Here is a 25,925-nt window from a genome sequence, read left to right as displayed (position 1 = left end):
ACTTTTCTCCTGAGAGGTGGTCACTGGCAAACTACGTTCTTTTGTCCACTGCAGTACAGGGGAACGGTGGGGGGGTTACATTCATTCGGTTGCCGAGAGAAGGCAGATGTCCCAGGCATGCAGAAAGCAAAACCAGATCAGCAGAGAGGTGGTGAGGAAGGGGCTGAAGGGGAAAATCAGTAAGCAGATAGCAGTACTGACGACACTGCAAAGGATACCACACACACGAGAAAAATCTCACAAAGTGCAACTGCCTCTCATTACAGAAGCAAGAGTCATATTTACCTTCCAAGTTCCAAAATCAATTCCCTATTTCATTTGCTCAAACGGTAGCAAAGCCCATGAACAACGGCACCTCCAAATTAACAGCCAGTCTTGCAGTTCATTATAGACATCTAGCAGTTGACAGCATTAATCTGTACTTGGAGCTTTTGTGGGTCACCTTATTGAATCCCCTTCAGCAGACAAAGATAGCCCTGGAAAGCCTCCCAATCTCAAGGCCCAGGCTTTCCAGAGGGATGCGAGCAGAAAACTACCAAACACAGCCTCGAGACCCTGATTTTCTTCTGGCAGCCATGTTGAAGATGTTACAAACTGTATTTCAAGCAGTAAGCCACTTATCCAAGAATGTCCAACAGCATCTTCAGAAACATGAAGGATATGGCTGGTCTTGTACAGCCTGCATTTTCTGTTACAGCTTTAGAAGTAGGAAATAAGACAGACAGGTGCATCAATGCACTTATACCGAATAGATTTATCTCAAATTCATGGAAAGGACAATGATTATTTCCTGTTTCCGAAGCTAAAGCAGATTGTATTACTGGTAACTTACAGGCCAGTTGGTGTTCACCTACAATGAATTGATACAAAAGGAGGGATACAAAGGCATTTCATACAAAAACATATTTAATGTCCTTTAGGTCCCACAATTACAAATAATAAAGTATTCACAAAAATGACCAGCTTACGTCTCAAATGATTCAATCAAATGCAATATTCTACCAGAAAAACTAAGGACAAAAAATTCGAGGGCTCAAAATGATGGCTGTGGTGCCTCTGCAACATTCGTTCCCATGTTTTCAGGAATACAGCAGTCTTCACTATACTCGCTCTAAGGCTTCCAGCATGATAATGCTATTCCCTCTGATAACCTGACGGATTGAGAAAAAAAAAAAGTACATTTTAGTTTTGGAATGTGCAATGAGACCATAAGACCAGACTTCTGCTCATCGGTGTCAGCAAGGTAAATCACAAGATTACGTTCACAGCACCACAGGAGGACCTTCCTGCTTGGATTAGGATGGTATCTCACCGAGACAAGGACAAGTCAAATTGGAGAGGTGTGGGTTACATTCCTATCGCCACTCAGGAAGACATATTGATCTCCTGGGTCTGCCATCTTCCTTCCTGGAACTGAGTGACAGGAGTTCTGAAGGAGTTGGCTATTACCAATGAACAGGCTTGTCATTTGACCACAGGAGATGGATAAACAGTGACAATGATCCATGGAAGCAGAGGGAGGTAGAAAAGAAACAGCCGATGGTGATTTAGAACCCATTAAAAGTCTTGTGGTGCATATACTGCCAGAGATTGTTTTCTGGAGTTGAAGGGACTTGGATCAGCTCCCAAAGCAGATGCCATATTGGAATTAATAAAGCGACAATGAACATGGCTCTCTATTCCAGCAGCATCACCAGAGTTCCGAAGTGCAGAAAGATACAAAGCTCTTGCTGAGGTAAAATTGTACATCAAGAAATACTGAAATATATAATGGACATGGAGTTTAAAAAAGGAGGATATTGTAAAGATGGTTCCAAATTTTCCTTCATAAACTTCATATTGCAAGTTCAAGATAACGAGTGGTACACTCTGTTACTGGGCATTCAGATGGTTTCCACTGAGGGATAGCCTGACACTCAGATTGCCCATGGGGTCTCCTCCTTGGTGGCTCAATTGCAGCAGTGCCCCTTCCCAAGGAAATGTGTGTGGAAGTATTCCATGCATTGTAACTGGCTGAGAACTCTTGAATGGGAGCAATGGAGTTATTTGAGTCAGACCTTCCGGTTACTTACCACCATGCCAATGTTATTTTGCTGGCCCCCAGGTGCCATCTCGACAGATTCGTCCACGACAAGATTCATGAAGGGGTCAAATCCACGCAGAATTCCTTGCACATGTCTGCCGCCATTCAGTTTGACTGAATGAGAAAACAAAGCCTCATGAGATCGACACCAAGATGTTTCTTATCAACAGAATCCCCTATTCTCTCTCCAAGCTGTGCTGCCCTGACATCTCTCTACAGAATTCATGTCCAGGCAGGGTCCCACTAACAACTCACCCAGTTCCACATGCTGCAGTTCACGAACAGAGCTGTCCTTCCAACTCAGTGTTCACCCAACTCTGCTTCAGGAACTGAATGAACAATTTGTTAACATTTATGACGTTAGCACACTTCTCCACAACCTTCAATTTGTGGTCAAGGGCAGACATAACATTGAACAGAAGCACTTCCCAAACAAAGATTTTTGCAGCTTTTGTTGCAGCCTGAATTGTAGAAAATAAAAACGAGGCAATTTCAGTTTCTAACTGGTCAGAAACCATACTCTCATTGCCAACCTTACGGAAGGCCAGCAACAAACACACAGCTGCTGAATGCAGCCTCTGGAATGTGTTTTAAATCCAGTCTCAAAACATGCAACACTACAGTCAACTGCTGTGAATAACAGGTTTATCATGAACCATGTAACTTCATACAGGGATGGTACAAGTTCCAAGACAAGGCATAAGAGGATAATGTTGATATTTACTCTGGTTAATTGAATAAAACGAGGGTCCATTCAAGCTGACATATTCTTCATGTAGTTCAAAAACAATAATACCTGGAAAAATTCAGCAGGTCTGACAGCATGTGGAGAGGGATACAGTTAACGTTTCGAGTCCATATGACTCTTCATCAGGACTAAGACATATAGAAATGAGATGAAATATAAGCTGGTAGAGGGGGGTGGGACAGGAGAGCTCGATAGGGGGCCAGTGATATGTGGAGGCCAAGAAGAGACTGCCGAAGATGTTAAAGACAAAAGGACAAAGGGGTGTTAATGGTGGTGATATTATCTAAAGGAGGTGCTAATGGGGACATTAAGAGAAGCAAGCTAGTGGCAGATAGCCCTAGTGGGGGGGGGGGGTTGGGGGGAAGGGATCGAAATAGGCTAAAAGGCGGAGATTAAACAATAGATCGAAATAAATTTAAAAATAGGAGGGAAAAGAAAAAAATATATAGTTGTAAAAAAATGATAAATTATTGGGAAAAGGGGGATCGGAAAGGGGGTGGGGATGGAGGAGAGAGTTCATGATCTGAAATTGTTGAAATCAATGTTAAGTCCGGAAGGTTGTAAAGTGCCTAGATGGAAGATGCGGTGCTGTTCCTCCAGTTTGCGTTGAGCTTCACTGGAACAATGCAACAGGCCAAAGACGGACATGTGGGCATGAGAGCAGGGTGGATTGTTAAAACGGCAAGCGACAGGGAGGTCTGGGTCATGCTTGCAGCACCTTCCCATGTAACCGTAGAAGGTGCAACACCTGCCCCTTTACTTCCCTCCTCCTCACCATCCAAGGGCCCAAACACTCCTTTCAAGTGAAGCAGCAATTCACTTGCACTTCCCTCAATTTAGTCTACTGCATTCGCTGCTCCCAATGCGGTTTCCTCTACATTGGAGACACCAAACGCAGACTGGGTGACCGCTTTGTGGAACACCTTCGGTCTGTCCGCAAGCATGACCCAGACCTCCCTGTCGCTTGTCATTTCAACACTCCACCTGCTCTCATGCCCACATGTCCGTCCTTGGCCTGCTGCATTGTTCCAGTGAAGCTCAACGCAAACTGGAGGAACAGCACCTCATCTTCCGACTAGATACTTTACAGCCTTCTGGACTGAATATTGAGTTCAACAATTTCAGATCATGAACTCTCTCCTCCATCCCCACCCCCTTTTTCCAATAATTTATCATTTTTTTTTTTACAGCTATATATTTTTTCTTTTCCCTCTTATTTTTAAATTTATTTCGATCTATTGTTTCATTTCCACCTTTTAGCCCATTTCGATCCCTTCCCCCCACCCCACCCGCACTAGGGCCATTTGCCACTAGCTTGCTTCTCTTAATGTCCCCATTTGCTCATCCTTTAGATAATATCACCACCGTCAACACCCCTTTGTCCTTTTGCCTATGACATCTTTAGCAGTCTCTTCTTGGCCTCCACCTATCACTGGCCCCCTATCGAGCTCTCCCCCTTCTACCAGCTTATATTTCATTTTATTTCTATGTCTTAGTTCTGATGAAGTGTCATACGGACTCGAAACGTCAACTGTATCCCTCTCCGCAGATGCTGTCAGACCTGCTGAGTTTTTCCAGGTATTTTTGTTTTTGTTCTAGATTTCCAGCATCCGCAGTATTTTGCTTTTTTCTTCATGTAGTTGTTGACCAACCCCATCAGATGAAATTTATTGAAGACCAATGAATCTCGTCGACAGCAGGTCAGAACTTGATCAAGTTTGTTTTCATGGTTACTGGGATATTGGCACATTTCACTGGATGACTCGTTGCTTAAAATGCTTTGCAAGATTTGAACTGGCTGCTTCTGTGAAATGCACCACCCCACCACATGCATTCCTTACAAAAACTGCACTAACAGGTTTAACACTTTGAAATTCCCTTTTGCTAGACCTGGGAAGTTTCACTCTTTGTGAAGCTGTAGTGTGCACGATCACACATCTTAAGTTAGGGCTTGCCCAGCCTTGACAGTCTCCACACTGAGAGTGAAACCCATTCAGGTGGAGTTACTTGGTACAGTTCCAGTTTTGAATATTCTAACCCTTATTCCCAAACCAGGTCATTATTACTCCTTGTGTGAAATGGAAATGTGGAACTCACGTGACAGTTTCTTGTCCATGAACCTAAGTAAGTAAAGAAAAAGCTATTAAAGAGATGTTCAAAAACAGTGAATGAGTACAACATACGAATACTGATAACCGTTTGGAAGCACAGAACTTGAGTCTTGCTGAAAAAAGACATGCATTGTCCAAGCTTTTCGTCTTGCATCCATCAGGACAATTCACAGGAATACCAAATTGGAAAGGGAACAATGGGTGACGGCTCAGATAGAGAGTCTTTTTTCAGCAATATGAATACATCGGAACTTAAAAAAGACACCCTGGCATCACAAAAAAGCCACAACGTCTCTGATAAAAACTTCAGGGGGGGGATCTAAAGAGATCATTACATCTAAGGTCGTTAACAGAGGGTTGGATTAAAAGTGTGTGGCTGGATCTGGATCTGCTGCTGGTCATCACCACCACCACCATTCTAACCGAGAGAAATGCTCATTCGAAGGGTCCCCACGACCCCCCCCGGGTTTCAGTTCAGCAGAATTGAGTCACGGCGGCTTCGAGCCGGGTCTGGAGCCGGGATGATGCAGGAATTGGGGGGGGGGGGGGGAGCGGGGGGCAGGTGCAGCCTGAGGGTTGCGCCCGCAGCTCATCGCCATGTGGGGAGGGTGAGCAGGGGAGGCGATGGGCTGAATGGCCGTGACCTCCTTTCAGCAGCCCGGGCTCGGGTGTTACTGAAGGGAATGGGGGGCGGGGGGGGGGGGGGGGGGTTCCCGCGCCCGGCCTCCCCCACACCTCGAGGCCCCGGGGGGCGGGGGAGGCCCAGGGCCAGCGGCCACGCTCTCGCCCTCCAAACTCGAGGCCCAGGCTGAGGCCTAGTCCCGCCAGGGAAGCCTGGGGCTAAAGTTTCGGCCTCTTCCCTCCCCCTCTCCTCCTCCGGGTTCCTCACACTCACTTCTTGAGCTCGGGCGGGTGGGCTTTGCTCATACTTGTCGGCGGGGTTGCTTTTTATTTCTCTCTGGAGTTTTCTTTCTCTCTCAGCTCCCGCCGCTACCCCGCGTCGCGCTCCCTATGATCTCACTGCCGAGCCGCGGCGCAGACTGCGCGCGTCATCAACGCCCAGACCCCGCCCCCCTCGCCCGCGGCCGCGCGTGCGCACCAGCAGCTGGGCTCAGCCGCCTCTGTCCGGAGCGCTGGAGGGACAGTCTGCAGTGGAGCAGTTTGCAAACAGTTTGCGATATCTTTGCAATGCTGCGGTTTGCAATAAGTTTGCAATATCTTTGCAATGCTGTGGTTTGCAATAAGCTTGCAATATCTTTGCAATGCTGTGGTTTGCAATAAGTTTGCAATTTCTTTGCAATGCTGTGGTTTGCAATGCTGCGGTTTGCAATATATTTGCAATGCTGCTGCAACCCCAACATGCTCCCCCACCTCCCCATCACCAGCTCTTAACATTACCCCAACCCTTTCCACATGCAAATAATCCTTTGATGGCACTTCAGGAGGTGAGAAAGACTTGTATTTAGGTATCACCCTGTCACATCTCCCATGCAGCCATTGCAGCACACAATGAGGCCATTCGGTCCATCGAGTCCATGCTGGCCCTCCCCCCCACCCCCAGAGCAATCCAGTCATTCCCACTCCCCCACTCAGTCCCCTGCAAGTTGATTTCTGTCAATTGCCCATCCAATTCCCTTTTGAAATCATTCCTAATCTCTGCTTGCACCACCATTATAGGCTGCGAGTTCCAGGTCATTACCACCCACTGTGTGAAAAGGTTCTCCTCGCACCCCCCCTTGCATTTCTCACCCAAAACCTGAAATTTGTGTCCCTTCTTCCTTGTGCCATCAGCTAATGGGAACAGTTTTCCCTTGTAAACCACACCTGGCATAATCTTGTACACCTTTATCAAATCTCCCCTCAATTTGATTAAAAAAAATACTTGCAGGTGATTCCTATTCACATGAGCTCCAAGACAAAATGGTTCGTTGAAATATCAGTGAGGTGGGGCGGGGGGCTGTGAAGTTATTTCCCCCAAAGCCAAAAAGCAACCTGAGAGCCAGTTTCAGTCATGAGTAAACGCCTCACACCCATTATGTTGGGTAGTCTCTGATCTCAGATGCGTGGTAGGTTTATAGAGAGCGGCTCATCTCTGCTCTGAGATGTAAACAAAGGAAGGTTAAATATTGGGACAGAAATGGTGCAAAGTCAGAGACCATCAGCAAGCACCCACACGGATATAAATCAATCATCACTGATCATTCTCCCCTGAACCTTACGACATATTTCTGCAATGTGTTTGGAAACCAGCTGCATTCCTTGCATTTGAAAGGTGAAAAAACAATGCAAATGCAGAAATTCACACTTGTGTGAATGATATTCAAAAAGAGTTTATGAGCTGTCAGTTCCTTTGCTCTGGGCTGTGACTGGGTGGTGCGGAGAGCTGGCAGCCGATAGACAGGTCATCCAGGAATCCCTCTGCTCACCTTCTCCTTTAGGCTCTTTCCAGTTCCCCCTTCATCATCAACTCCAAACATGAGAAGCCAATTCTCATGTCCACCAACCCTCCCTCGCCTCCTTCAACCCCACGACTATTTCAGCCTTGTCCCATATTACGCTTCCTGCTCATCACACCCTCATGACCTATATGATGACTCAATCAATATGTTGCTCATCTCCTCAACCACCAGCATGGCTTGTCCATCAATTTCAAACCATATCTGCTGTAGCCCCAAGCCTACAGACTTTCCCCTCCATAACACCACCTGCACTCTGTCCTTACGTCACCTCTCCCAAAAACCCTGACCTATACCTTCAGCATTCCCAGGGTTTGACCTCTCCCTGGCCTCACAAAGTCCACCTCATCCAAACATAGGCCACGAAGGCCCTGTGAGATAGCAATGGCTACCCACCAGTGATATCATCCTCCACTGGCTCCCCGGTTTCCCAGCGCATTGAATTGGACGTGTCACGGTTCTATTCAATGATTGAATTTCCCATGGCAGCTCAGGAGTGGTGACAGGACAGGGTTATCTTCCCAGCTGACAGATCCAGAAGCTTTGGTGAATATGTAGGGGATGACCTTCCAATTCTCATTATGGCATTTCGAGAATTTGAATTTGGAAAGAAAGATGGTCTCATTAAAAAAGCTCATGAAATGGTGTGATTGTTGTAAAAACCAAACAAGTTCAATAACATAGAGGAGGGAGGCAGTGGCATAATGATGTTGTCACTGGACTCGTATTCCAGTGACCCAGCATAGTGCTCTGGGGAGTGGGTTCAAATCCCCATCATGAAGCAATAGTAATGTGTATCATAAAAGCAAAAAAACTACAGATGCTGGAAATCCAAAATAAAAATACCTGGAAAAACTCAGCAGGTCTGGCAGCACCTGTAGAGAGGAACACAGTTAATGTGTAGCATGTTACTGGCAATTATTTTTAAAATTGGACTTGTAGTAGGGTCTGTGTCTGTGTGCAGCTTAGTTGGATTGGAGCCAGCCAGTCTGGGTGCTTTGATGTATAGTAGTTTGAGATGTTAATTAGATAAACGGAAGGCTAGAAGGTAAAGAGTATATTTGCATTTGTTGAATAAACCATTCAAAAGAATGGGTAAAATCTTGCACCTAGCTGGGAGTTGCCAAGCAAAGTGTTTCTATTACTAATAAAATTGGTGCTATGAAAGGGCTTTTATTGTTAGAGGAGGTGGAGTTCAAAGACCGAGTGATACAATGAGAACTTACATTCAAAGGGAAGGCTGGGTATAACCCGAGAGGGGTTTGTGTGTGCAGGTCAGAGGCATGCAAGATCTCACCAGCCAGTAAGCCCTACAACTGTGTCTGCAAAGGAAACAAATTGCAAAGCACCTCATTTTGAATTCGTAAGGTCAAATGTGCTTTGCCTGGTGTCTGTTTAAAGTCTATGGGTTACTGTTGCCATGGTGGAACTTTACCTGGGAGTGATTAATTTAGGGATTTGTTTAAAAGTTATTATGGTAGTAATTTGTAGACATGTGTATGTGTATAATTTGTTGTTAAATTAATAAGTGTTTAGTTTAGTTTTTTTTTTATAAAACCCTCTTGAGGCTCTGTGGTCTTCTTTCTAAATTCAGGGCTGAATCTCAAACATACCAATTGAAAATATAGGTTATGACAGTTGTTCAAGTTTCCCTCTGGGATTTAAACAACTCAGCGTTTACCAACTGCTGCATCATAACAATTGCACCATAGCAGATGGTGAAATTTGAATTCAATAAAAATCTGATGACGACCATGAAACCATTGACGATTGTCGTAAAAACCCATCTGGTTCACTAATGTCCTTTAGGGAAGGAAATCTGCCGTCCTTACCTGGCCTGGCCTACATTTGACTCCAGACCCACAGCAATGTGGTTGACTCTTAAGTGCCCTCTGAATAAGGGCAATTAGGGATGGACAATAAATGCTGGCTTAGCCAGCGATGCCCATGAACGAATAAAAAAAAGCTTTGCCTGCTGTCCTCACCTGGCCTGGCCTACATGTGAGTCGAGTGCCAGATCAACAGGATTGCCCCCCTGAACCACCTTGTGAAGTAGTCCACCAAGCCGCTCAGTTTTCAGCTGAGGGCCAATAAATGCCTTCCTTGCCAGGAAATAAATCAAAATCATTTTGCAGTCTCATGGCCTCACTCCCACCCTCCCTGCACCATGAACACACTGCTGAGATGAAATATCTGCTCGCGTGACCAACCTACTGGATAGAGATCTATCAATCACCCTCCATCTGCCTGTTCGTCGGCCTCTTCCAAAAACCTCGTGCCGCTTCTCCCTCAATCTCTTCCACCCTCAGTGACGGGCTCTCATCCCCTGAAAGCTGAAAGGTCAGTGCCCAATTGCTGATTGAGCTGGTGTAGTTAGGATAGAAAGGTTGAGTGAAGGAAATGGGAGAACCACACTGTGTACTGTGACGTAGTGCAGACATGCTTACGAGATGGTGTTCCATCGGTCTGAATGATCTTTATTTCCTTCACCGGTGAATATTACAAACACTCTTCCCAAACTTGACCATTGCTTCAAATAATGAACACATATTTTCCTTTGAAGAGTTGGGTAGGGGTGGTGGTCAGTGGAGCGTTTAAATCACTGGTTCGTCCACAGCTGGAGTGTTGGGTACAGTTCTGGGCACCGCACTTGAGCAAGGATGTGAAGGTATTGGAGAGAGTGGAAAGGATTCATGAGAATGATTCCAGGATCAAGGAACTACAGCTACGGAGATAGGTGGGAGAAGCTGGGGCTGTTCTCTTGAGAGCAGAGAAGGTTGAGATGAGATTTGATCACAGATTCACAGGATTGGAATCAGAGAATTGTTACGGTGCAGAAGGAGGCCATTCAGCCCATCGTGTCTGCACTGGCTAAAGGATAGAGGTATTCAAAATCATGAGGGGTCTGGACAGAGTAGATAGGGAGAAACTGTTCCTATTGGTGGAAGGATGGAGAACAGGAGGGACACAGATTCAAGATGATTGGCAAAAGAAGTAGAGGTGACTTGAGGAAAATCTTTTTTATCCAGCAAGTGGTTAGGACGTGGAATGCACTGTCTGAGAGGGTGGTGGAGACAGGGTCAATCAGGATCTGGAATGTACTGTCTGAGAATGTGTTGGAGACAGGGTCAATCAGGATCTGGAATGTACTGTCTGAGAATGTGTTGGAGACAGGGTCAATCAGGATCTGGAATGCACTGTCTGAGAGTGTGTTGGAGACAGGGTCAGTCAGGATCTGGAATGCACTGTCTGAGAGTGTGTTGGAGACAGGGTCAATCAGGATCTGGAATGTACTGTCTGAGAGTGTGTTGGAGACAGGGTCAATCAGGATCTGGAATGCACTGTCTGAGTGTGTGTTGGAGACAGGGTCAATCAGGATCTGGAATGTACTGTCTGAGAATGTGTTGGAGACAGGGTCAATCAGGATCTGGAATGCACTGTCTGAGAGTGTGTTGGAGACAGGGTCAATCAGGATCTGGAATGCACTGTCTGAGAATGTGTTGGAGACAGGGTCAATCAGGATCTGGAATGTACTGTCTGAGAGTGTGTTGGAGACAGGGTCAATCAGGATCTGGAATGTACTGTCTGAGAGTGTGTTGGAGACAGGGTCAATCAGGATCTGGAATGTACTGTCTGAGAGTGTGTTGGAGACAGGGTCAATCAGGATCTGGAATGCACTGTCTGAGAGTGTGTTGGAGACAGGGTCAATCAGGATCTGGAATGCACTGTCTGAGAGTGTGTTGGAGACAGGGTCAATCAGGATCTGGAATGTACTGTCTGAGAGGGTGGTGAAGGCAGGGTCAATCAGGATCTGGAATGCACTGTCTGAGAGTGTGTTGGAGACAGGGTCAATCAGGATCTGGAATGCACTGTCTGAGAGTGTGTTGGAGACAGGGTCAATCAGGATCTGGAATGCACTGTCTGAGAGTGTGTTGGAGACAGGGTCAATCAGGATCTGTAATGCACTGTCTGAGAGTGTGTTGGAGACAGGGTCAATCAGGATCTGTAATGCACTGTCTGAGAGTGTGTTGGAGACAGGGTCAATCAGGATCTGGAATGTACTGTCTGAGAGTGTGTTGGAGACAGGGTCAATCAGGATCTGGAATGCACTGTCTGAGAGTGTGTTGGAGACAGGGTCAATCAGGATCTGGAATGCACTGTCTGAGAGTGTGTTGGAGACAGGGTCAATCAGGATCTGGAATGCACTGTCTGAGAGTGTGTTGGAGACAGGGTCAATCAGGATCTGGAATGCACTGTCTGAGAGTGTGTTGGAGACAGGGTCAATCAGGATCTGGAATGCACTGTCTGAGAGTGTGTTGGAGACAGGGTCAATCAGGATCTGGAATGTACTGTCTGAGAGTGTGTTGGAGACAGGGTCAATCAGGATCTGGAATGCACTGTCTGAGAGTGTGTTGGAGACAGGGTCAATCAGGATCTGGAATGCACTGTCTGAGAGGGTGGTGAAGGCAGGGTCAATCAGGATCTGGAATGCACTGTCTGAGAGTGTGTTGGAGACAGGGTCAATCAGGATCTGGAATGCACTGTCTGAGAGGGTGGTGAAGGCAGGGTCAATCAGGATCTGGAATGCACTGTCTGAGAGTGTGTTGGAGACAGGGTCAATCAGGATCTGGAATGCACTGTCTGAGAGTGTGTTGGAGACAGGGTCAATCAGGATCTGGAATGCACTGTCTGAGAGTGTGTTGGAGACAGGGTCAATCAGGATCTGGAATGTACTGTCTGAGAGTGTGTTGGAGACAGGGTCAATCAGGATCTGGAATGCACTGTCTGAGAGGGTGGTGAAGGCAGGGTCAATCAGGATCTGGAATGCACTGTCTGAGAGGGTGGTGAAGGCAGGGTCAATCAGGATCTGGAATGCACTGTCTGAGAGTGTGTTGGAGACAGGGTCAATCAGGATCTGGAATGCACTGTCTGAGAGGGTGGTGAAGGCAGGGTCAATCAGAGTTTTCAAAAGGAAATTGGATAATTATCTCAACAGGGAGAATTTTCAGGGCTGCAGGAGAGTCAGACTAGGTGAGTTGCTCTTGCAGGGAGCCAGTATACACATGACGGGCTGAACGGCCTCTTACTGTGCTGTAACCATTCTACGATTCTATGAAATGATAAACCCACAGTGAGAGAGCATGAACTTTCATAGTGACTCAATGGAGCAGCCATTCCATTCACCAATTCAAAATAGCACAGGAAAGGAAGGGGGCAGAGTGTGGAACGACAAGGTGGACCAACCCAGAATGGATTTGTTCAGACTTTTTCACTTGGAGACCTGAGTGAGGTTCTGGTCTCGTTGTATGAAGGAGATATAAAGGCTCCGGAGAAAGTGCAGAGCAGTTTACAAGGATAATAGCAGAAGGGAGAGGTTCTGACTTTCAGGAAAGACTGCACAGACCGAGGATCGGGAAGGTGGGGAGGCCGGGACTGACAGGGAACCTCAGAAAGGTCCTTAAAATAAGCAGCGTAGATGTGGAGAAGACATTTCCTATTGTTGGCAAGTGCCAAAATAGGGACAATATAAGGCAGTAAATAATAAATCCAGTGGGGAATTCAGGAGCAACTCCTTTACCCAGAGAGTGGGGAGAACGTGGAACTCACTCCCACAGGAAATGGTTGAGGTAAATAGTTGAGATGTATTTAAGGGGAAGCTGGATAAACACGTGAGGGAGAAAGGAATAGAAGGATGTGTTGATAGGGTGAGATGAAAAGGGCTTGGAGGAGGAGGCTTGTGTGGAGCATATACACCAGTACGGGGTAGTTGGGCTGAATGGCCTGTTTCTGTGCTGCAGACCCAGTGGAATTTTGCCGAATTTTGCAGCATTTCAGTTAACTGGTCGGCAATGAGCAGTGAATAGAAAAAGACTCAGCAGAGCACAGGGCTTTGTCTTGGAGATGCCTCTCAGAGTTCCACCTTCTGGCCCTGAGGCAGGATGTCCTGATCAATCTTCTCCAGCTGCTGGTACCAGCGGTGACGGGCAAGGAGGGCAGCATTCTTGGCGGAGATGGCCATCATCTCCATGGTGCTGGCTGCCCACTCCATGGCGTTGAGGTGGTAAAGGTGGTCGTGGAGGACGAAGGGCGGAATCTCGTCGCTTGAGCTGTAGGAGGGGTGGGCGAACCAGCGAGACTCGTGCACGGCCTCGGGGGAGGGGAAGAGGCGGCTCAGCTCTCCCTCGGCCAGAGGCTCGGACGACAGCACTTTCCAGACGCGGGCGCAGGTCGGGGGCTGGTCACTCGGCACTGGCTTGACGGGCGCCGAAACGCTGGCGCCCAAGATGGAACCATCGGAGTGTGCAGTGGTGGTAATGGTGGTGGGACGGAAAGGCCCAGAGTCATGTTGGCCAAAGTAGGAAGCGTTCAGACATCCGGCCACTAGTGTGACAACCTTCTGCTGGTAACGGCCAGAGTGGAAGCTGATTGGCTGGGGGATATCGTGGAAGTGGACTTGTGATTTGCCTGGGTACAAGGGGGCAGCCAGGATGACAATGTCATACAGGCTGTAACCAGGAACTGAGCCCTCGATGTAATTCACTTCATAGAGATGCACCAGCTCACCTGCAAATAAAGGGCAGCATTTCATCATCGAAAACACACAAGACAAACGCATTTCTTATTCAGTGTCACCACAGGGACAACAGCCTGTTCCTTTAACACAGTAACACAATCCCAAGTGGCTTCACAGGAACATTATCAAACAAAGGATTGCACCAAACCACAAAAGGACACATTCAGGCTAAACACTTGGTCAAAGAGCTAAGGTTTAAGAGCTGTATTTAAGGAGAAGAGAGAGCAGATGGGTTTAGGGATGGGATATAGAAGCTTCCAGCCCAGGTAGCTGAAAACACAGCATCCAGTGCCTCATGTGAGGACCAGCAGATTTTGGAATGTAAGAAACACAATAGCTGACTTGTGCATAGCAAGCAGCCACAAACAGCAATGTGACACTGACCCAGAGCAGCCATTCGTGGGGTATGGGCTGAGCGATTTATATTGGGCAGGACATCATTCATCTCGGCTCTGCCTCAAATAGGGCAGTGGGATCTGATACATCAATTTCATGAGGCAGACTCTGAGGGTTGGCACCTCCAACAGTGCAGCACTCCCTCAGTACTGACCCTCCGACAGTGCAGCACTCCCTCAGTACTGACCCTCTGACAGTGCAGCACTCCCTCAGTACTGACCCTCCGACAGTGCAGCACTCCCTCAGTACTGACCCTCTGACAGTGCAGCACTCCCTCAGTACTGACCCCCCGACAGTGCAGCACTCCCTCAGTTCTGACCCTCCGACAGTGCAGCACTCCTTCAGCACTGATCCTCTGACAGTGCAGCACTCCCTCAGTACTGACCCTCTGACAGTGCAGCACTCCCTCAGTTCTGACCCTCCGACAGTGCAGCACTCCCTCATTACTGACCCTCTGACAGTGCAGCGCTCCCTCAGTACTGACCCTCTGACAGTGCAGCACTCCCTCAGTACTGACCCTCCGACAGTGCAGCACTCCCTCATTACTGACCCCCCGACAGTGCAGCACTCCCTCAGTACTGACCCCCCGACAGTGCAGCACTCCCTCAGTACTGACCTTTGACAGTGCAGCACTTCCTCAGTACTAACCCCCGACAGTGCAGCGCTCCCTCAGTACTGACCGTCCGACCGTGCAGCACTCCCTCAGTACTGACCGTCCGACAGTGCAGCACTCCCTCAGTACTGACTCCCCGCCAGTGCAGCACTCCCCCAGTACTGACTCCCCGACAGTGCAGCACTCTCTCAGTACTGACCCTCCAACAGTGCAGCACTCCCTCAGTACTGACCCTCCAACAGTGCAGCACTCCCTCAGTACTGACCCTCTGACAGTGCAGCGCTCCCTCAGTACTGACCTTTGGACAGTGCAGTGCTCCCTCAGTACTGACCCTCAGATTTTGCAGACTCACCATTGTGTTGAGGCCTCCTCTTGGTGCGTATTGAAGTGACCTCGCCTTTGATGAGGTTAACTTTAGCTGAGTATAGTAAACCAGAGCAAACCAGTTTGTTGCCCCCTTCTACTCTCCAGAGGTCGGAGTCAGCCTGAAGGAGTGATAGCGTACCTATTGCAGAGAAACGGACATTAATACAATCTGGTCTTTCTGTTTGAATGTCCCACCAGCTGCTGTTCTGCAGCCTCGCTCGTTGCCAGGGAGTTGCTCATTCTGCCATGTTGGTTGACTCTGAGTCGCTCAGTCCGATGTTCGTCTGTTGAACAGGTGATTTATTGCCTGACCTTTCTCAGTCTCAGGATGTGTCAAAGCTCTTCACTTACCAGTCAAATGCTCCTGAAGCACAGCCACTGTTGTGATGTAGGGAACGCGGCAGCCAGTTTGTGCACAGCAAGATCCCAGAAACAGCCATGTGCTCATGAGCAGATAATCTGTTTTTTATTGTTTGTTTGTGATGTTGTTTGAGGGATAAATATTGACCAGGACAGCGGGTAGAGCTCACCTGCTCTTCGCCAAATTGGGTGACAGAATTTTTACATCCACCCAAGAGGGTGCAGACAGGCTCTCACTTTCAAGTCTCATTGAAGTGATGTCACTTGCCGCAGCGTGGGTTGTATTTTGTGCTCTAGTCTCTGACGTGGGATATGAGCTAATAACTGGAAAGGGGGTGGCGTAGTGGTAAGGTTACTACATGAGTAATCCAGCGGCCAAGCCTAATGCTCTGAGGCCATGGGTTCAAATCTCACCACAACAGCTGGTCAATAAATCTGGAATATGAAGCTAGTCTCAGTAGTGGTGACCATGGCAACTACCATCAATTGTTGTCAAAACCCCATCAGGCTCAGAGGAGTGGAGGCCCTGAAGAAGGGTTATATGGACTTGGAACATCAACCCTGTTTTTCTCTCTCCACAGACCTACTGAGATTTTCCAGCATTTTCTGTGTTTGCGTCTGGGTTCAGCGATTTCGGGAAGGGAATCTGATATGACTCCAGACCCACAGCCATGTGGTTGACTCTTAAATGCCCTCTGAAATGGCCAAACGAGACACTCAGTTGGGGATGGGTGGCAAATGCTGGCCTTGCCAGTGATGCCACATCCCATGTAAGAGTGCAGGCCCAGCTGAAACACCTCACCGTGACAAAATCCTCAGGCACAGCTTGTGGACCTGGAGGGTCCTCCTGCTCAGCCCAGTGGGCCCGAACAAGGAGACTTGGCCTCAATGTCCTTCAGAAGAACACCAGGTTAGGAATGACACCTCAGAGCAACACTCGCTCCACTCACCCTGGAGGGTGGCAGGTGGAGTATAATGTGGGGAAATGTGAGTTCAGCCATCAGGTGAGAAAAGCAAATCTTTTTTAAAAGGTGTGAAACTTGTAAACGCTGATGCTCAGAGGGACCTGGGTGGACTTATACAAGATAGTTCGCATGCAGGTACAACAGACTATGAGTATTGCAAATGACATGTGGGTCTTTACCCAAAGGGGTTTGGAGTACAAGAATAAAGAAGCCATACCGCAATTGTACGGGGCTTTACTGAGACCTCGCCTGGAATCCTGTGTGCAGTTTTGGTCTCCATATTTAAGGAAAGATATACTTGCATTGAACATAAGAAGATAAGAAATAGGAACAGGAGTAGACCATTCAGCCCCTCGAGCCTGCTCTGCCATTCAATAAGATCATGGCTGATCTTCTTGTGTTTCAATTTCTACATTCCCATCTAACCCCGATAACCTTTGATTCCTTTGCCTAACAAGAATCTATCTACCTCTGCCTTAAAAATATTCACTGACCCCGCCTCCACCAACTTCTGAGGCAGACAGTTCCAAAGTCACACAACCCTTAGAGAAAAAATTTCTCCTCATCTCTACTAAAAGGGCAACCCCTAATTTTAAAACAGTGCCCCTGGAGGGGGTACAATGAACATTCATTCGCTTGGTCCCTGGGATGAGAGGGTTGTTCTGTGATGAGAAGCTGAGCAAACTGGGTCGATATTCTCTGGAGTTTAGAAGGATGAAAGGTGAAACCTACAAGATTCAGAAGGGGTTTGACAGGGTGGACACTGAGAGATTGTTCCTGCTGGTCGGGGAATGTAAAACACGGGGGCCCAGTCTCAGGATAAGGCAACAATCGTTTGGGACTGAGATGAGGAGAAATTTCTACACTCAAAGGGCTGTGAACCTTTGGAATTCTCTCCCCCGGAGGCTTGTGGATGCTCCATTGCTGAGTATGTTCAAGGCTCAGATGGGCAGTTTTTTGCTTTTTCAGGGAGTGGATTATTATTGGGGTGGGGAGGGTGGGGTGATGATGCAGGGAGGGGTTCAGGCAGCAAAGTGGAGTGAAAGCCACAATCAGATCAGCCCTGTTCATACTGAATGACAGAGCAGGCTTGAGCGATTCTATGGTCCTGCTCCTGCTCCTATTTCTCGTGTCCTGGGTATCCCCTAGGATGAAAGGAAGTGAATTCCTCCCTGTGAGGCCAGAACATAAGAACATAAGAACTAGGAGCAGGAGTAGGCAATTCAGCCCCTCGAGCCTGCCCCGCCATTCATTACGATCATGGCTGATCACATTTCAGCCTCAACTCCAATTTCCCGCCCTCTCCCCATAACCTTTCAACCCATTACTAATTAAAAATCTGTCTATCTCCTCCTTAAATTTATTCAGCGTCCCGGCATCCACTGCACTCTGAGGTAGTGAATTCCACAGATTCACGACCCTTTGAGAAAAGTAATTCCTCCTCATCTCTGATTTAAACCTACCACCCCTTAGCCTAAAACTATGGCCTCTTGTTATAGAATGCCCCACAAGGGGAAACATCCGCTCCATGTCTACTTTGTCTATCCCCTTTAGCATCTTATATATCTCAATTAGATCTCCTCTCATCCTTCTAAACTCTAGCGAGTATAGGCCTAAACTGCTCAACCTTTCCTCATAAGACAAGCCCCGCATCTCTGGAATCTCAATCTAGTGAACCTCCTCTGAACCGCCTCCAATGCAACTACATCCTTCCTCAAGTAAGGGGACCAAAACTGTGCACAGTACTCCAGGTGCAGTCTCACCAATGCCTTGTACAGTTGCAACAACACTTCCTATTTTTATACTCTATTCCTATAGCAATAAATGCCAAAATTCCATTTGCCTTCTTTATACCTGCTGTACCTGCATACTAGCTTTCAGCGATTCATGTACGAGGACACCCAGATCCCTCTGCACTGAAGCATTCTGAAGTTTCTCTCCATTTAAATAATAAGTTGCCTTTTTATTCTTCAGACCAAAATGAATAACCTCACACTTATCCACGTTAAACTCCATCTGCCAAATTTTGGCCCATTCACCTAACCTGTCCATATCCATTTGTAAATTTCTTATTTCTTCATTACAGCTTACTTTCCCACCTATTTTCCCAACTTATTTTCCCCCAAGGCTACAGCTTGGGGCTGGAGGCCTTTGCGGGAACAGAAGGCCCCACAGCCGGATTTCTGCTGAATCTGGACCTGGCCCTTACCCGTGACTGGAAAACAAGACCACAAAATCCAAGTGGCACCAGGCTAGGTCAGGTGAGGCCGGACGGGAAGGACGGGCCCCTTAACTTGAAAGGAAAGCCTGGCCAGTTGCCTAGACATGCCGTGAGGGACAGAGAGCCAAGGGGTCAGTGCACCAGACTGGCAACTGGGAGATCACCAGTTGAACAGGGCAGGTAGCAAAGCTCAGCTTAACAAACCTGGCCATTTGCGGGTCACTCCAATGACTGTGAGAAGCTGAGCTCTGTAGAGGACCACACCACCTTTCAGGGCAATGATTGGGGTCTTGCCAGTGATATCAATATCCCAAAAATGATGTAAATGAAGCTGAAATGCACATACCCACCAACGCATTGATGTTCACACTTTGGCCAGAACTGAGTCGCAGGATGGGGGTGACAATCTCATTCAGGAACCGTTGGCCGATGCCAACATTCTGTAAGGCTTCATCGATGGAATATTTGATCATTCGCACAAACTCATCCCCTCCAACGCCATACAAGAGTTTCTCCATGGTTGTGAAACTGTAGCCACCAGATTGGAACTGATAAATCCTGCACATAAGAAGCAGAGATCATTCATCCTCTCTCCAAATCTAAAGGGAACAAGCAGCGTATCAGGATGGAGAGGGTTCAAACTTATCTCTGACACAAGTCGTTCCTACAATCCGGAAAATGAGAGGGAGATTGAGCCAAACTTTGCACCAGTGATGGGGAAGAAGGGAGAGAGAGAAATGTGGCATTGGTAGAAAGGGAGCTCCTCTCTCCTGTTGCCAAGGTGACTTACTTCATGAACCTGTGCATGTAACTTTCCACCCACATCTTCATGCGTAGATAGTCAAAGCCGTATCGCCAGACCAGCTTGATGATGTTGATAATAAACCAGTCACTGTCCTCAAAGACAAATTCCTTCCCATCGTACACTGCCTGCACATCATCGGGCAGCTTCAGTTCCTGCAGACCTTACGCAAAAAAAGATAGGGACCTGAAACCAAGGAATTACGCAGACTTTACAGCACAGAAAGAGGCCACTCAGCCAGACAGTCTCTGCTGGCGTTTACGATCCTCCTCCCACCCTCCTCTTCATCAGCCCCTGATCAACAAATCTTTCTATTCCCTTTCCCTCATGTGTTTATCCAGTTTCCACCTTCAATCCTATTCACCTCCACCACTCCCTGTGGGAGCAAGTTCCACATCCTCCAACTCTCTGGGTGAAGAAGTTTCTCCTTGTTCATTTCATCTGGTCTCCCGGAAAAGCGGAAGCACCTTCTGCAGACTCAAACTCTCGCGCCACCTTGAAGGCCTCTATTGTTAAACCAGTTCCAGCGAGTGAATAAGTGATATTCCCGTTTCATTTCAATTGAAAAGGGGAAACTTTGCAGGCTGATGGGCTGAATGGCTTCCTTTTACCCTGCATGGCTCTATGACCCTTTCATTTGCAGCCCCCCAGCCTCCGCTTTTTTCGGAATGAGTGGCGGCTGAGAAAGATCGGAAACCTTCCCGTTTCCCTTTCTCGTTCTCCTCAGTCAAGGGATTTTTTGGGAGCAGCTGGAACAGGAGCTTGAGGGCGGTGATGGTGGGGCAGGGGCTGGGGGCAGAGTGGAGGTGTGGGCAGCAGGCTGATGTACCCCCATGGCACCTTGGAACGAATGGTCAGCTGGGTGAAGGTCCCAGGAGAAATGTATACATCTGGAGGGGGGCCCAGCCAGTCATCAGCCTCATACAATGAATTCACGGAATGTGGGATCGACCATCCAGAGATGGCCTGGTACTGGGCGGACTGCGACCCAGCAAGGGCTGAATGGCACTCAGGAGGGCAGACATCCGATGCAGAAAGAGAAGCCAGGGCAAAATAAAATCCTTTGGGAGTGATTAATAATGTTAGGAGCATTTATGGAGTGCTATTAACGCAGTGAAACGAAGCAAAGGACCTCACAGTGAGGAGATGAGCTCTGAAGGAGAACACACCACCTTCCAGGGCAATCATCGTGGTATTGCCAGTGATACCCAGATCATAAAGCAGCATTGTTGAACAAAATTTAACAGTGAGATAATGTAAAGAGATATTAGGATAACAAAAAAAAAACACAATGTAAAGGTGAAAAAAGACAAATGTTTGAGTTCAGTTTTGATGGAGCTCAGTGCAATCTCACCTAGCATCTGTGCAAATTTTTTCATGTGTAGATTGAAAGGGTGAATTGTTGACCCTCCCGTCTCATAGTCTTGACCATTGATACTGGCTGTAGCCAAACGGCCTCCCACTGTCTCACTCTCGAATACATCGATCCTGACACCTCTTCCAAAGTGCTGTCTCAGAAAGTACGCAGATGAGCTTCCGCCAATTCCTGCCCCAATCACGGTTGCAGCGACGAGGGAGGGAAACAGAAATATTGATGCTTTAGTCACTGAAGATGCTGTGGTTGTCAGGGAGCTATCGCAATACAATATTGACATTGCTGCTTGAAGTGTAACTCACCTCACAGAGAAGGACCAGCTAATAGAGCTATCAGTAGCCTCCACATTCTTCACGACAGACAGCACAAAGAGTGAGAGGCGAGCTTTCCTAGCAAGTCTGACATTGTAAAAAAGTTTGCATAGTCTCTCTAGGGGCATAAATGATGGCCTCATGACTCTACACCTACCTGTTGGGAACAAGTGTTGGAGAGACATCAGTGCACACACTCCAACAGTGGCTAGTGCTGAGGATATCAAGGACAAATCCCATGAGGATCTGGACAAAGCTATTGCAAATCCTCCACAGAGGACAAGCCGATTGTGAGTGAGGGGGTTTCAATGCAAGGTGAGGGGCTGACTAGCAGGTCTGGGATGGTGTCCCTGGGGATCAAGCTGTGACCTGCTTTGTTTCCATGTCTTTCCATGTTGTTGCCAAGCTTTAGTGAGGTTTCACCAATGTCATGCTTTCTCGTCTTACTGTACCTCAATGAAGCTTTGCTTCTCTTTGACAGACCTGAGATAGTCGGGATAGTTTAACTTCAAACAATTTATTGAGAACTATTTACAAAGACCTCCGGGTTAGCACATGGTCTTCAGGACACAGGCTATTCTGCTTCTTGCTCGAGCCTCTCGGTCACCTGATGGCTGATGTCACGGTCACCATGAGTATCATCATGGTCTCTTTAACAAACATTAACCTATCCCTTTGCAAGCTTCACCTGATCCTTGGCAGCTGCTGAAATATCCAATCACCAACGCCATCTTTAGAGAGAAGGTCAAGTACAAAACCACCCAGAAACACTGGCATCAAATTGACTCTATCATCACCCAGCAGAGTCACCGAAATTATGTCCTGAGAGGAGCAGAGTGCTGGACAGGCCAGAGAACGCTATGCTGCAAGGAAAGACCAAGCTGATGCACTAGACCCTGAAGAAAGCTCGATGTGTTGAAGCTGGAAGCTGCAGAACACTGTGAACAATTCAGGCTCAGACTGGAGGAACAGAACCCAACTTCCAAATAACAGTCCTGGAAGCTGCCAATGATGCCCTGGGAACACAGGAAAGAAAGCCCCACGATTGGTTTGAGGAAAATCTTGCACAACTGAAGGGTGCGTTGCAGGAGCATCTGCAGCAGGCCTGGGAAACAAAGATACGCCTACTACGAAGAAATGAGTCCAGGAGAGTAAAAGGAACCTGCAACGGAAGCTGCAGAGGATGCATGGCGGGTCAAGCAATCCAGAGAGCTTCTGCTGACCAGTGTGGTAGCAGTAGGCTCTGGTACATACAGGGGTCATGTGGGCCTGAGTACAGTACCGTCTACACAGTGATGTAAGGCAGCACATGACCCAGAGTCAGGGTCAGTCTACAGATGGGTAAAGACCTAGGATGGAGTCAGCTCCAGACCTGTACCCTCTGCTGTAAATATCTATATAGTTATGAGTTGTTTATAGAGACTTGCTTTTAATATACTCAAGACTACGAAGCCTACTCCAATGGTGTCTGAAGCAGAATTCTTCATTCAGCACAGCACAAGAAATTTCTATCAAGCCCTGAAGACTGTCTATGACCCTCCCTCATGCAGTTACTCAGCTGTTCTCAGTGCTGATGGGGAGTCTCTCCTGACGCACAGCATGGTTCTCAAGAAGTGCTGGGCTGAGCAGGTTAGGGGTGTGCTTAACTGCCCGGACACTGTAAATGGAGTAGCTCCAGACAAGACTGGCCCAGAAGTGAAGACCTGGACAGCAAACCCTCTGTGGCGGAGTTGGAAGATCACGGGGCAGAAAGTGGGAGAACAAAGTAGCCAACACTGAATTACTTCAAAGAGCAGCAACATCAGGAACTGAACATTCACCGTCAGAGCCCAGCTCAGCTGGAGTGGACAGGGGGCACGTACAACTGATGGGAAAATCCCAAAGGAGGTCAGGAATTCAGAAGTTAAAATTGGATCTTTCACGTGAGGGAGGCTGAGATTAAGGTTCAAGGACTTATGTGACATGCCCACCACAGACTGGGGGGAAAAAAACTTCCTGATGAGCAATCTCCAGGAGTGACAATGTTTCCCTCAAACAGCGAGGAATCCAGTCCGCAAACAACAAAGGGAAAGCTGGAGAGACGGGGCAGTGCCAACAAAATCCAACAAATCATCCTTGCCTGCCCTCTGGAAAGCCATGTGGGAGTACTACTGGGCTCCCAGTCAGGTTCGAACGCATAGCAGAGCAGCTCAGGGAAGCAAAGGAGGAGCATTTTTCACAACCAAGGGAAAGCAGCAATGATTCACTGAAGCTAAGAAAAATACCAGAGGCAAAAAGGTGTGACTGATACAACAAGGTCAGTGCAGACCACAAGCTGCAAAATCAGGCTCATCGAGAGGCCATTCAGCCTGTCATGCCTCTGCATGATATACAGCAGAAGCAGCAAGCAGCAGACAGAGCTAAGCGATTCCACAACCAATGGATCAGACCTAAGCTGTGCAGTCCTGCCACATCCAGTCGTGAATGGGGGTGGACAATTAAACAACCCACTGGAGGAGGAGGCTCCACAAATATCCCCATCCTCAATAATGGGGGAGCCCAGCACATCAGTGCAAAAGGCAAAAGCAAAACAATGCGGATGCTGGAAATCTGAAACAAAAACAGAAAATGCTGGAAAAACTCAGCAGGTCTGACAGCGTCTGTGGAGAGAAACAGAGTTAACGTCTCGAGTCCGTATGACACTCCTTCAGAGGTGAATAGGGGTCATATGGACTTGAAACATTAACTCTGTTTCTCTCCACAGACGCTGTCAGACCTGCTGAGTTTTTCCAGCATTTTCTGTTTTAGCGCAAAAGACAAGGCTGAAGCATTCGCAACAATCTTCAGCCAGAAGTGCTGAGTGGATGATCCATCTTGGCCTCCTCCGGAGGTCCCCAGCATCACAGATGCCAGTCTTCAGCCAATTCGATTCATCCACCTGATATCAGGAAATGGCTAAAACTGGATACTGCAAAGGCTATGGGGCTTGACAATATTCCAGCAATAGTACTGAAGACTTGTGCTCCAGACCTTGCCGCGCCCCTAGCCAAGCTGTTCCAGTATAGCTACAACACTGGCATCTACCCAGCTATGTGGAAAATTGCCCAGGTATGTCCTGTAGACACAAAGCAGGACAAATCCAACCCGGCCAATTACCTCAAGCTTGACGTGATCCAGCGCAAAGCAGCCCACTTGATTGACAACCCAACTACCACCTTCAACATTCACCCCCTCCACCACCGACGCACAGTAGCAGCAGTGTGTGTACCATCTACAAGATGCACTGCAGCAACTCACCAAGACTCCTTCGACAGCACCTTCCAAACCCACAAACTCTACCATTTAGAAGGACCAGGGCAGCAGATAGATGGGAGCACCACCACCTGGAAGTTCCCCTCCAAGTCACTCACCATCCTGACTTGGAAATACATCACCGTTCCTTCACTGTCGCTGGGTGAAAATCCTGGAACTCCCTTCCTAACAGCACTGTGGGTGTACCTACACCACAGGGACTGCAGGAGTGACAGAGGGAGCAAGTTGATGCTTGCAATGGAGATTGCCCCATTGCTGCGAGGGTGATCTGTACTCAGCGTTTATCTGCCTTGTAGCTCTGGCAGACTCACACATTCCTGGATGTCAGCCTTTCTCTCTTACAGCGTTTCCAGTTTCTCCATGCACTCTCTGACTCTAGCTTTCTTTCATTAAGCACACCCACCGTCCAACATTTCATGAACCTGTCCGTCACCTCTGCAGCTCATTCACCCTCATGTTTCTGCATGCTTTCCCCTCCCCTATACCTCCTCCTTAACTTCCAGACTGTGGTCTGACCTGCCGCATGAAACCATTCTCCATCCCTCCCCAGAGGATGCGTCGCCTCCTGACAGCTCCCAGCACACTTCATCTTTACAGAGAGAGAGAGAGAGAGAGAGAGAATTTGAGCCTTGCTGGACCCTCCTGTCTTTGCACTTTGACCAGTGAAGGCAGGTGTTGGCTTACAGGGTGAGGCTGTACTGTCAGTGGAAAGGTGAATGATAAACCCAGTCTTACCCATTACCTATGCTCTGTGGAGGTGCTCTGTCTGTTCTGACTGCGCCTGTAATGGCTGTGCTCAGACACACAGTTTGGAAGAATAAGTTCACCTTCAGCATTTTCACTTCCCGGTGTCTTCACGAAAACCAAACCCCACCTCCTCCTGGGTGTCACCACCAACCCTCTTAAAGGGACAGGCCATCTGGGAGGAGGGTGGGGAGGCAATGAGAGACAGAATGAGTCAGGGTTGACTGTTGATCTCTCCTATCCATCCTGCCATTTAATAAGTAGATTTGACTTCAGCGGCATTTTGTTGTTGCTGTTCTGTGATTTCCAGAAGTTGGGGAGAAAGGGGATATTTCACAAACAATGAAGCTGTTGGGAATTTGAATCTCGCTAGGCACTAGGACCCTGCAGCACCCTCTGTGCTGCACCATTTCTCAGTGAGTGTCATTGCAGAGTATCTACAAGAATTTCTATTCTAATGCTCTCACACACTCAAACACACAACTACACTCTCAAACTCACACCCACAC

General features: G+C 47.8%; 2 protein-coding genes across 2 annotated transcripts; both read right to left on the bottom strand.

Moving 5' to 3' along the window:
* Positions 1-888: 888 nt before the first annotated feature.
* On the bottom strand, positions 889-5,980 carry snrpg (small nuclear ribonucleoprotein polypeptide G). Its single transcript, XM_078565405.1, has 4 exons — positions 5,838-5,980; positions 4,929-4,951; positions 2,073-2,197; positions 889-1,151 (listed from the first exon to the last, which is right to left on the bottom strand). Exons 1-4 carry the CDS (start codon positions 5,867-5,869, stop codon positions 1,101-1,103), a joined length of 231 nt encoding a protein of 76 aa, XP_078421531.1. The 5' UTR covers positions 5,870-5,980; the 3' UTR covers positions 889-1,100.
* A 6,243-nt stretch (positions 5,981-12,223) lies between these two features.
* LOC144694628 (prenylcysteine oxidase 1-like) lies at positions 12,224-25,520 on the bottom strand. The gene is made up of 6 exons (XM_078565223.1): positions 25,415-25,520; positions 21,050-21,256; positions 19,684-19,858; positions 19,240-19,451; positions 15,334-15,486; positions 12,224-13,962 (listed from the first exon to the last, which is right to left on the bottom strand). Exons 1-6 carry the CDS (start codon positions 25,506-25,508, stop codon positions 13,307-13,309), a joined length of 1,497 nt encoding a protein of 498 aa, XP_078421349.1. The 5' UTR covers positions 25,509-25,520; the 3' UTR covers positions 12,224-13,306.
* Positions 25,521-25,925: the final 405 nt, after the last annotated feature.

Source organism: Cetorhinus maximus, chromosome 20 (genome assembly GCF_964194155.1).
Source record: "Cetorhinus maximus chromosome 20, sCetMax3.hap1.1, whole genome shotgun sequence".
In the NCBI taxonomy this organism is placed as follows: Eukaryota; Metazoa; Chordata; class Chondrichthyes; order Lamniformes; family Cetorhinidae; genus Cetorhinus; species Cetorhinus maximus.
Note: the sequence above shows the minus strand (reverse complement) of the source record. Positions and strands in the feature narration are given on the sequence as shown.